This window comes from Lagopus muta, chromosome 2 (assembly GCF_023343835.1).
Source record: "Lagopus muta isolate bLagMut1 chromosome 2, bLagMut1 primary, whole genome shotgun sequence".
In the NCBI taxonomy this organism is placed as follows: domain Eukaryota; kingdom Metazoa; phylum Chordata; class Aves; order Galliformes; family Phasianidae; genus Lagopus; species Lagopus muta.
The window spans coordinates 63718445-63731589 of record NC_064434.1 but is presented as its reverse complement, the minus strand read 5'-3'; the positions used below and the strand labels follow the sequence as shown (position 1 = coordinate 63731589).

The following is a 13145-nucleotide window of genomic DNA, read 5'->3' as shown; positions in this document are numbered from 1 at the left end:
CACGTACTTGATTGTTTCTATCTTTTGTTTAAAGAATGAATAAATTTCTAATGGGAGCTGATCTGAGTGGTTTTCAGAATGTTTAAGGTTATGCTGTGTGTTGGACAAAACAAATCCAGCAGACTTTATTAGTGTTTGATCTTATGTGTCAATGGAGTCCGTAGATACTTCTCTGAGAACGTTCCTTTAATCTCAATATCTGCAAAGCTGCTTCACAGAGCACCTGTGCCATGAGACTTTGAATTAGCAGAAGCATCTAAAGTGGGAGTTAATTGTAGTACAATACACAAAACTTAATTATCAGAAAAATTAAGAAAATTATTATTTAAGAAAGTTTCTTATGAAGAGTCTAGGCACATACTCTCTCATGATAGTCACTGCTTGTAAGTTACTTGATGCAGTATATATTAAACACATTCATTAACAGAAAAAATCAAAATATTGACGTAGCATGTCTTTATGTCTTCTGTGACTCATCCTCCTTAGCCCCTATTTTGGGTTCTAATTAAATTCATAGGTTCTGAAGTAGAAAATAAGCTGAGTCCTATGTCACTTTTTATGCCCTCAATATGACGCAGGACATCCTAAGCTTCATCCTGCAGCAGGGTCAAAACTCTGATCTCAGTTTTTCTGGCACCTGGAATAAAATGTGTTTGGGACAACTTGTCTGAAAGAACTCTGGTTTCTACACTATCTAGCCAAGGCTTTTTTACAGCAGATAAGACAGGAGAGCTGTAGCCTCATTTTATTTCCCAGACAAAGTTACAAGACAACATATGAGGATTAATGAAGAGGACTATTAATAATGTGCTTTTCTGTGATATATCATAGGCATTGTTAAGAGAAGGCATTACCTTCTATCTGGTTTTTGTTCCTAGCTTCTTATTTCTGTGTTTGGAATGAAAGTAGCTACGTTGATACAATATTTTATCTTTTTCAAAATAATTTTTAAACAGTTTGTCAATCAAAATACAGTCACAAAATCTGTTTTTCTTCCTTTGGAATCCATAAAAATTGTTCTACATGTGCTGTTGAAACAGCATAGAAGACAGTCCAAAAAATATATTCATGTTACAGTCAGATATAACAAAACTTTTCCGAATCTAATATTTACACCTACACTTTCCGTTGTGGATTATAACATCCAGAGTCAAATGGGATTAGAAAAATCCCCAGGTAGGCTTGTGACATTCAGCCTTCTCCATTACATGAGTAAACCAATAGAGCTGCAAAGGAGCAAGACATGAATCATGGTCCCTCATGCCTCTTGCATGCTCGTGTCTGCTGTGCCTGGGGAGCAACAGAGCAGTCCAGGCTATGTGGACTCTTGCAGGTGCTTTGAATTTTGTCAGTAGCATGGGAAGGAGAAAAGCGCATAATTAAAATTAACTAATTTGGTCTAAGAAATCATCTGTGTGTGTGTGCAGGTCACTTATCAGACTAATTAGCCTAAATATAAGCATTTAATCAAATCTGTAAATGGTGTTCTTAACACCACCTTAACTTTAAAAACAGAGGAGAGGAAGGATTTCACTTTCACAATAATAGTAAAAGAAAACGTAAAAAGGTAGTACTGCCTGAGGGGAGATATGTTGTCATGCAAGAACTGTGAAGTCCATCTTAAATCAGTATTGTCTTAAAGCTGGAAATACTAGATATTTCTCCTGGCTGTTCCTCAAACTCATACAGAACCATGGGAATTTATGTTAAAAAACTGTATGGCTTGTCTGTGCCCGCCAGCCACAGGGAGTCACTAACCAACAAAACTGATGTTTGAAGGGCGTTGTCCAGTGTTAATGTGAGCTATTGACTCACACCTTTGAAGTCTTCAGGATCTCATGCTTGTATACTGAAAACTGGGAAATAGCATTTAGATATTTTGAGGTCTCAAGCAATGGACAGAGATGAGTTTGTACAATTTCTTCTGTTATAACAGATAGGAGCACAGATCTCCAGAGAAAATAGATTAATGAATAATCTGTACTTTATTATTTTCATCATGTTTTCAACCATAACGTAGAGAATTTAGTTTTAGGTGTTGTACTGGTGTTGAATATTTAACATCTAATGAGACTGCATTCTTACTAAATTCCTCATTCTGTGGTAATGCTGTCTATGCTTTATATGAAGGTTGCCTATTTTCCTACTCTAAATTATCATTTTCTAACAAAGAAGCTCAAAATTAGGCTCCTGAAGTGCATGCTCTGAGACCTAGATAAATTGTCCTGATTTTTGAGGATACTGATCCTCCATTATTCCCATGGAAGTCAATAGCAACCAGAGAAGTTCAGGTATTAATCAATTCAATTAATTAGGGGCTTGAGTATGTGTTCAGGTTCCTAATATAAATATCCAAGATGTTTAATGCTTTGGAAGCTGCAGAACAATTACTGAGTTCTGTCTCTTTCAGATAAAGTCTGAGGCCTTATATGAATAGAATGACACTCAAAATTTAATCAGTCCTATTTCCTGTGCTCTTTCTTTTCTCCATCATTGCATGTTATAATTGAATATCTGTGAGGGTATCTGACTCAAAAAATTCATTTATTAATGGTGAAAGTCATGGCTGAAGCTAGCTAAAGAACATCAAAACCTGAAAATATTTCTTTAAATTTTTAAGTGAGTTTGATTTTGAGTGTGCTCATTCCTGCCTCTTGTAAGAGTAGCAGCAACTCATTATCTGCTAGACTTGTTCCAAATAACAGATATGTTAAGAATAGTAGTTCTAAATATGTCTTTAATGAAGTGTGCAAGTAAGGCAGCAAGGTTGCATAGTTACCTGAGGGAAAGGGGAAAACTGAAGGTTGAATTTTCTTTTTTTTTCCAATTGTTTCTTCACATGCCATATAGAAAATGTTCTCTGTGAAATCCTGCCTTTAGAGAAACTGGGTCTGTATCCAGCATGGCACTGGAGGAAGAAGTTAGCTTAATCAATTTGTAAAGAAAGCAAGAAAAACGTCACTGCAATAATAACCAATCATATTTAAATGGTGCCTGAGGCTTTGAGAGCACTCTGAGGGCATTTGCAGAACTCTGCAGAATCTCAAAAAGGGGCTTAGGGAGAGTTTGTGAATGGACTGAGAATGATAGAAGAAGATACAGAATATGCAGTAGGAGTAACAAATCCCCTGCTATCATATTTCTGAGCAAGGAAACAGAGGAAAAGAATTGAAACAAAGAAAAAACTATCAAAGAGTAACTTGAGATGGGGGGATTGCAGTGCCAGATTGGAATATGGCCAGTTCAGGATCAGACAGGGTAAAAGCCCTCCTTTCCATTCATGCCATTTGTGAATCTTCCATTAAAATAATCGTGTTAATGCCTACATCCTATAAACACAATGATTGAGCCTTGTGGGCATTAAATTTTAGCTAACAAAAAAATAAGATGGATATCAGATGCTATATCTGGATTTGAAATCAGTGTCTTTGCTGATTACACGTACAAGCCATTCAATCAGGGAACAACAACAACAAAATCTGCAGGCATATATTATTTCTGTTTATAAGATGAAATATTCATTTCTAATTAAAATAGGATCTGAGAATTAATGTCTTGCTGTAGAAGTTAAATAATAATCTCAAATAAATAATAGAGCATTTTGTGGTCATTTTACAGGCAGTTTGTATGCAGCCCAGCTTTTAAGAAAAACAAAATTAATCATAATAAGTATTTGTCAAGCTCTCACAATAATTACTATATATTTCTAAGAAAGACAATGGAATCACTTCAATTTATCTCCTTTGCTGCATATTTCTGTATTAAACATGTCATTTAATGTTATGAAAAGGCACAAAGTTAGTGTTCTAATGAGAATGAGAGTAGAATTTAAGGTTAAACTGCATCTAATTTGATGGATTCCCCAACTTCAGAATCATAAGTAGAGTTTTACTGATTTCTAGCTTAAAAATTTGAATATGACCATTCATTACATTTGGATATTTGACCTTATGTACTAATAAACCACTGTAATTTCATTCCAGATTCCTGGTCAGTTCCATAAATCTTAAGATGATAATATTTTATTTCAGGATGAATTTCTACAAGATAGCAGTGAGATACCTAAGTTCTTCTACCATATAGATTAAATAAATCTTTACTTACTCTGTTCACGATAGAACTAATTCCAAGCTTCTTCATTAGAATGCACATAATAATGGAAGTTCATAATTTTCCATGCATTATTGCAGCCTTGTGTATAGTCTCAATTTGATGTATGAAGGCAACCCTTAAAAGGATGACCTATATGTACAAAGTGATGCTTCTTTTAAACCATTTGAACGGATACTGAAAAATGCGACGTGTTTGCATGGGAGTCCGAGATACAGAAACAGATTCATCTCAAATAGGAACAATTTATTTTTCCTCTTTTTTTCCCCAGTCTATTAATTTCAAAATAAAGAAATAATGAAAAAATAAAATAATACTTAGACCAAGACCTACACACCACATGCCATACACTTTAACTTGGAGTGGAAGTTCTCTCCTGGTTGTCCAGTTTCCCGCCCCTGTTTTTCTTGCTATAAACACTTTCTGTAGGCAGATATCCATGCAGCTTTTCAACTGTGACACTTTTGACTCTTACTGACAAGAGTCACAAATGTGTGTGCAGACAGTCTGTGCAGGTTATGGACAACCCTGTAATGGTATGAAGCTCCACCTTGCTGGAGTCAGCCCTCTCTGGAGGTTGCTGACATTTGTTAGTGCGGTTTTTAGGTACAGTGTTACATTTCCCTTTGAGTCCTTTTACTGCCAATCAACACGAGAGAATAGGCAATGTAGAATTATAGGCGAAGGAATAAGGAAATTTTATTCACTACAGGTCTGTTTCCCTCTCCAGTGACAGGATGCTGCCTAAGTCACAGTGCTCAAAGGTCCTCAGCTGCTCTCTTGCCTCTCCTGAATCTGGAGAAGGGCTGCAGCACTGCACAATACATAAAATCTCACCCAGACATGCTGTCCTGTTCACCCAAGCACTGTCACGTACAGACATCAGGCATGCCCCCTTTTCTCGTTGACATGAAGCTCAGCCAGCCTTTGGGAAATGACAGTCTCATCCCTTGCTTATGTCCTTGCATAAGTAGAAAGGAGATGTAAAAGGAAAGCTCTCTGCCCTTTGAGGTGCTGGCACATTTGAACACAGTTTTGTCGTCTCCCACACTGTGAACATGAGTTATGTGCATTATCATGTGGTGTTTACATTTTAAATCTTCTTTTCCTGAAGTCATATATTTCTGTGAGAGTCTGAATGTCCATGGAGAGAAGCAGAAAGGGCAGGGAGGGGAGCTGTGTCTGCTAAGCAAATTTTGTTTTGTGTGTGGTCTGGATCCGTGAGTTCAGCATGGCTCAGGGTTGGCAGCAATGCCGAGTTCCTTTTCTCCTGCCTAAAGCCTAGTGTTTCTAAGACTCTCTGGCCCCTGATTAATGAGTATGCATAGTCATAGTCATACTCAGCTTGCATAGTCATTTCCACTCATAGTATTTCATCTTTACCATGGCATTGCTGTATTTTTGTATGCCAGCCTCATTCTAGAGATTTTGACACTAAGCTCTTAAAGTCCTAATGTGCTTACATAATATGATATGGAGAACCAAGAAATTAAAATTAATTACAGATTTCCCTACTGCTTCCAACACAGAGAGAGAGACAAAAGGAATACATATCTTTTGAACACTGAAGGACTGCGTGGTATCCTCACAAAGACAGGCATGAAAGCTGAAGACACAGGGGGTGTATGTGTATTGTGTATCTAAAAAGGGAACTGATCTTCTACGGTTAGATACCTGGAATGAATGGAAACTTGTGTCTCTTAATGGCTGAATTAATATTTTGGCTTTCTTTAGCCACTGAATTGTCATCTGCGAAAGAAATGTAGGTAAAAGTAAGGAAAGAACAGCCTCTCGTGTTTATGCAATCTGTTTCTTTTCCAGGAGAGAGTCATTGTTTATTTGTCTTACTTTATTAGTGACAATATATAACAACTTGCATGCAAGTATTGCTGCAGTAAGCATCCAGTTAATGCCTTCAGAATCTAGAGAAAAAAAAATGTGAGGAGCTCCTGCTGAATGCCCACCCTTAGAATTGCTTTAATTTTTCCCTGCAGTATTATCTAAAACTTCAGTAGAAGAATGTCAATTAAAAAGCAGCATTCATCAGAAGTAGCAGTAATATCTGGGATACCCATAGATTTCCTTGTGCTCATAAAGAAAATAGAAGAGTGTCTCAACTGCTAACTGGGATTATCTCTTTACTTTTCGGGGGAAAAGTGCATCAAACATAATTGCATGAATAGAATCTTTTTGCTTGGGAAAATTAAAAAAAAAAAACAACAAAGAAAACAAAAGAAAACAAAAAACCATGTGAAGAATGGAAATTGAACCTTTCTGATTTAATGACATCCTGAAAATGAAGTCTTCAACCCTGTGAACTCCATTTATCGCTTCACAAGTACTGTGCAATTTGAAATATTTATTAGTGTGTTTTCAAATCTGGTGTAGAATCCACACCAGATGTTGCTTACCTTTATCCACCCCAGTGAAAGATTTCTCTGATCTTGCCAAATGGCAGAGCCACCTGCTGTTCTACAGAAAGCACAGCATTATTTTGTACAGATTGGTGACATGATGCTCAGGAGGCAGTTAGGGAAAATCCCTTTTCTTAGAAAATACATCCTTCCTCACACTTGCCTGATAAGCATTAGGGTTGCATCTAATCAAGTAAATAGTTCACATTACAATGGGAATCAAATTCTTCTTTTATCTTATGTCTTTTTGATAGCTCTTTTACCATCTCTCTTGTATGTGCTGTCAGTTAGGACCCTCTCATCTCTCTATGTAGCTGCTTCTTGAACTTGCCTTCCTGAAGCAAAGATACACTGAAGTGGGTAGTGACCATTACAGGTGATCTGCCTTTGTTGGAAAACAATAAAAGAGCTGTTTTCCCTGGGGTAGAAACCATACTAGACAAAAATGATTTAGCATGATGGGATTGTTTGCTGTAGGTTAAATGAAACACTTGCTGTGATCAGTGACAAATTTTTCAGTCTAACATTCTGTCTCATGAAAACTGAATGAAATGAAATAATATTTTAATTCAGATTGAAACAAAGCCTTTTTATTTCTTATCTGCTTTTTGCAGATAAGAAGGTAAAACAAGCCTGGTCACTGGTGATCCTGCCTGTGGCAGGGGGTTGAAACGAGATGATCTTTGAGGTCCTTTTCAACTCTGGCCATTCTATGATTCTATGAAAAGAAATAACTTTTCCACAATATTTTGGCAGAGCAAAGCCTACAGCCCTCTTCTGTAGTTCCTTGTTCTGGTCACCTCCTGGCCTCACTTTCATAAGCAGGCAAATACTTTGGATATCTAGAAGTTACTTCTAAAAAGACAGATTTAGTAATCCTTCTCAATGCTTGTAGGCTGAAAGAGGTGGGTGTTTGGATGTTTTCATATACAACAGAGAACTTTTATGAATCTAACTTCTTACCTCTGACTACATTTGGACATACTGAGTGCAGTGGAGTCAACAAGAGTTATCAAGAGACGAGGATTTTATTCAGATTCCATTGCCATATAATATTAATGAACAGAATGCATTTTTAAAAAATAGTATGAAGAGAACAAGCCATTTACTGTGCAGGTTGTGAACATATCATGTTCCTACTAATTGCATTTAGAGGCATTATAATCTGTGGTACTTATTTTGCAATGCCTTAAGGTGAAATTAGTTAAATAATTATGTTATCTTTGTTGTTAGATAACACAAGAGATGTTAGATAACATAAACAGTGTGTAAGGATGAAAGAACTGGCAATATTTGTAAAATACCTGAAACTGCAATGCTAAATGAGCTTAGAAAAACAAGTCCTTTTCAAAAATTGTTTAATAGAATTTTATTTTGGCTCATCATAATATGGTTTTCTTTTTGTTTGTTTTTGTTTTTGTTTTTAAAGTTGAATAATTCTGATAGGATAAAAAAAAAATAAGGAAAAAAAATCAAGGAATTGGTGACAAAAAGAGAAATGTAGAATTGGTTGCATTTTCTCTCCTATACATCCAAAGGTAAAGCTATAATTAGCAGGTCATGCATCCAAATAGAAGTGCCCTAATATTTCTAAGGAGCCAAGTATCCCAAATTTTTCAAAATGATATCAGTTTGTTCATCACTTTTCATGTGCCATTTAGTTACCAAAATAATCTGTAGCTGCTACTTCTAGTGACCGAGATTTGAAATGACTGTTCAGGACAGATACTGGCTTTCTGCCCTTCTCCCTGCAAGATCCTATGACACAAATTTGCTGTGGTCCAAGTTTTTCAGGCCTTCTGTAATGTGGGACACTGCAAGATATGTGACTTCTGTTTTGTTGTATTTTTTTTTTTTTTTTTCCAAGGGCATGTCATATCCCTAGCATATCTCTGCACAAATTTGTACAGAGCCAGATGGACATGTTTGCTCCAAGTCACTTAAAGCAGTGCACATTGAAACTAAGAGAGAGGGCAGGAAATCTGCATTCCTGGTTTCTTCAATAAGAAGGGAAATTTTGTTGCAAGTCTGGGTGCTACTCTACTAGTTCTTGGTATAAACTGTGCTCTGTCCCCTGGCATCCTCTTGGGGGGAACACTCATCTCTCTTTGGCATGGCTTTGCACCAGGCTATTGTGCACACAGATGAAGTATGGCAGTTATCCTTTTTTTGGCATTCCTGAGAAATTTAGCCCTGGTTATTCTTCCACAACAATTTCTTTGTCTAAACATGCACTTTACTGAATGTTGCCCATCACCATGCTGCTGGCAACACAGCTAAAATCTCATATTGCATACCCAGAAAGCATTTCAATCCCAGGACTGACCACTACAATTAAGGAAGGGAGTGTATAATATTTCTAAGACCTTCAGCCGTTTTTTCAGAACCATCAGAAAAGATTGTTACTTTCATAATAGGTCAAATGGAACAAATGCAAAAAATCACATGTGACATTAAATGTTCAGTTTGTTTGGAAGTCTGAAAAAAAAAAAAAAGGAAAAAAAAAAGGAAAAAATATCTGCCTAATTCAGAAATTATAATTTATAATAATTGTATTCAACAGATTCTGGCTTTTATTCTAATCAAGAGTCATCTGTGAACAGATTGTGTTCTTTGTCAAATGTGTGTGTTTGTTCAAAATTTACCAACTGGCTAGCTATTGATCTGATTCTTCAACCAAAATGTTTCTACATTTCTTTCCATTCCATATTCCTTCCTGCCCTAACCTTTCTGAGAACTGCAAACAAGAAACCCTTTGTGCTTAATCTCTTGTTGAGAACATCAGCACAGGGTTTTTCTACCTTTACGTTATGTCTCTAAGTTTAGGTCACTTCTAGCTATGATTTTGATAGCGTTTTTCTTAATTTCAGTTGATCTGGTGAGATTTGTATGAGTACTGTCTCTGCTCTTGAGAATGCTGATAGCCCCATACTTGCTTTCACAGCAAAGGCACTAGATATTAATCGTTGCTTTACATTCAGCTCCGTCTAAGTCCCTGCCTGAAGATAATATTAGTTACATTTGAGGCACATTACAGTGAAAGGAAAGGCATCGCTTCATGAAATTTTTTCTGTCCTTCTGCATTTTCTAAGGCTATTATTTCTAGCATAGCTTCAATGGGAGCATTTTTCTATTGTGTACAGCCAGAGTGTGTTGTTGTTAAAAATAATTTTTATTTTTACGTAGTTTATCTTTCTTTTTCATCTTTGACGGGATGACCAACAAAAAATAAAAAATAAAATAAAATAAAATAAAATGACCCAAAGCTTTGAGGAACTGTTAAAAGGAAATGGCTAATGGAAGATTTGCACTGCATCCAATATAAAAATAAGCGTGAAATGTAGGAGACCTGAATTCTTCAATGTCATTCAAAAAGTTAATGACCTAGTTCGAGTGACTTCAATTAATCCAGTACTCACATAGCTTACAGTTTTTCTTTTCTTAATGAAAACTAAGGTCTCCACCAAAAATTAAAAAAAAAAAAAAAAAAAAAAAAAAAAAAAAAAAGGAAAGATAATAAAGTACTTTTCTGTTTTAAATGTTAATTTACCCTAGTGTTCAGAGTACTTTTGTAGATCAATGATCTTTTTTTCTTTCTTTCTTTCTTTCTTTCTTTTTTTTTCCAGAGGGTGAGAGGAGAAAGAAAAGTACAAATTTCTCAGTCCAGAGTTCTATTTTTCTCTGTTACTTTTCAAAGACCTTTTAAGGAAAAATAAGGCTTTACAGAGAAGCCCTGCACCAAACAAAATATAGTTCTTGCATTTATTAAGCAGCTATTCTATGAAAAGCAAATTGAACATTGATTGCCTGTGTTTTTTCTTTGGCTTAACATAATTACATTATCTCCCTTGTTTAAAAAGATCTGTTCCTACTGATTCTCATAAGTGAATTTTTACAAGCTCAAATACATTTGTATATCAATAACTTGTGATGGTGAAAATGAAATAAATTTGATTTTGACAGCTGGAAGCTAAGTTTAGGTAAAGCATGACTTCTCATGGAAAATTTACTGTAAAATCTCTTATTTACACATAGGGAAGTTTATATTACTGATATGTGGACAACTCATTACCAGATTAGGCTTTGCATGTTACTTTTCACTCGAGTACAACTATTTCTGTAAGTGCAGAAAAGCAATCATCTCTGCAGTGGGACACTGTGTTTCAAGCCTCAAAGCAAACAAGATGCTCACATCTAATTGTTCAAAAGCTAATCCTCCCACCATCAAATGTTTATTCTCTTTGGAGGTATGCATATTATATTGAAATATGAGAAACCAAATCTATAATTTGCTGTGTTAGCATATACTTGAAGAAAATAGTCTCATTTCAAAACATTGGCAAGTTCTGCTGCATTTAGGTTACTACTTCTGGCAGCCACCTGAACATTTGTCTCAGGAAAAGTATATGGATACTGTCGTTATCTCCTGCAAAGGTCACTGATGTGTATGTTTCTATACATTTTAAAAATAATTGAGAAATTAGGGAGGCAACTAAAATAAACTCTTGGGTAAAAAACAGTTGAGTGCCATGACCTATCAGTCGGCGCTTCAGCTATTTGCTACTGACAGGCTTCATGACAAAGAGAACTGCAATGCTGAGCTCAGGATCTTTCCACATCTCTGTCCTATCAGGATGGAGACCATATTCATTCTCTGTCTATAGGAAGGCAGGAGTGGTAAATTCACAGTGTTCTACAGGACTAATCTGCAGATAAAAGCAAAGAAGCTGAGAAGTCCTTCCACATCAGTTTTTTCCCAAGGATGAATGTAAGGAGTGTCTTCCTTATCTAGCTTGAAAGACATACAATATCTTCATTAGGAGAAGAAGCTGTTTTTTTTTAACTTAAAAGTTTCTGTGAACTTGTAGATTTTCCTCATTTCTTTGTATTAGAATGACAGCTACCTTCTCCAACCTGGGTTTGAGAAGTGTCAGTTAACACCTTGTCTCTCACACATCCTACTTCCCTAGCGCAGACAAGGTGTTACTGTGTCTAAGTATCAGAGGCTGGATATCAAATGCCTGTTAACACCAATGTGGGAGGCCCACAGATAGCAGCATTTTGCAACATGGAGCATATTGAGAGAGAATGACTCAGGGGAAGGGAAACAAAACAGAGAGATTTCTTGTTCCCCCAGCCCTCAGGACCCGTGTGGTTCAGACTTCTGTGACTCAGGGTTAGCACTGGCAGCATCCAGCAGCTTGTGACAGGAAATAGGGGACAGCCTTACCCCCACGGGTTCTGGCTTGAGACACAGCCACAAATGGCACCCTCTGGCAGGGCCCGAGCGTCAGCAGATCAGAACTAAAACCTCCTCAAGAGGAAAGCCTTCACTGCCACATTGTTTCTGTTCAGTGGACGGAGACTTGTATGTCTGCTCATGCCAGATCTTCTTAGCTGCAGTTACATAAAATGCCTTTTAGTGTTACAAACTTCCTTAGACTTTCTGTAGCGAACACCAACTGGCTTCTCTACTACTTCCGCTTTACTTTAGCTAACATAAATAACGTGAGAAGTGGTGCTGGTTTACATTGTTTGCTTCTTTCCACTGGAAGGACATTGCTACACTGGTCCTTAAAAACTAAGAGATTAAAAAAAATAAATAAATCTTCAAATGTGATGGAAAATCAAACTTTTAAGCAAGTTGCATCCTTATGCTGAGCCTTTTAACCCTTTTTAGCATAAGTAACATTGTGGAATGAAAAATGATAATAATTAAAAAAAAAAGCAAATTAAGGCTGGCAATTTCATTAAGCTGTGGTTTTCTCTAAAGCCATTTCATTTCACTTTCAATGATTTAAAGATTTCTGACAAATACGTATATGTAAATTTAACCCCCTTCTTACATTTTGTTTATACTTCTAAAGCTTTTAAGAAAAGCCTTTAAATCTCTTACCACTTTTTCATATTTTCACATTTTTTTCATGTTTATAATAATATTTTTATTTTTCCTGTTTTAGGTAATGAAAGCCTAGAAGAAAACTATGTTCAGGACAGTAAAATGGGATTTGTCATCAATGCTATATATGCTATGGCTCATGGACTCCAAAACATGCATCATTCCCTTTGCCCAGGACATGTTGGGCTGTGTGATGCTATGAAGCCAATTGATGGCAGCAAACTCTTGGAGTTTCTCCTCAAGTCCACATTCATTGGTGTTTCTGGAGAAGAAGTTTGGTTTGATGAAAAGGGAGATGCCCCAGGAAGGTAAAGTTTCATGTCGACATATTATACCAGATATTAGGATGTGGGTGTTGTTACTGGTTTGATTTTCTTTGGCTGCTTTGCTAAAGCATGCAGCAAATACACTCTGAAAAAGAAACAGAGTTATCTGGGTGAGTCTTACTAGTAGAAAGGAATAACAATGATAACACAAGATAAATTGATCACTACAGCTTCTGTTGGGGTAAGAGTTACTGTAAAGCCTGTAACAATTCTAGTGTTTTGGGGGAGGACAAACTGCATCTCAGTTTGTGGTATCTCAGATTTTTGGTAACTGAGTTAGTAATGGGCTCAGCACTAGGGCTTTTTTATGGGTAAGGCCTAATACAAGTGACTGGAGTTTAACAAAGAATTTGCTTGCTGAAATTTTAAAGTTAGGTCTATAGAGCATATCCTTTT

At 36.4% G+C, this 13145-nt stretch overlaps 1 protein-coding gene across 11 annotated transcripts in view; it reads left to right on the top strand.

Moving 5' to 3' along the window:
- Positions 1 to 13145, top strand: part of GRM1 (glutamate metabotropic receptor 1) — a 177609-nt gene that overhangs the window by 121915 nt on the left and 42549 nt on the right. For all 11 annotated transcript variants that reach the window (XM_048936392.1, XM_048936395.1, XM_048936397.1 and 8 more), the window contains one exon: positions 12485 to 12731. In XM_048936392.1, coding sequence (XP_048792349.1) covers positions 12485 to 12731 — 247 coding nt within the window. The remainder of the gene's footprint in view (positions 1 to 12484; positions 12732 to 13145) is intronic.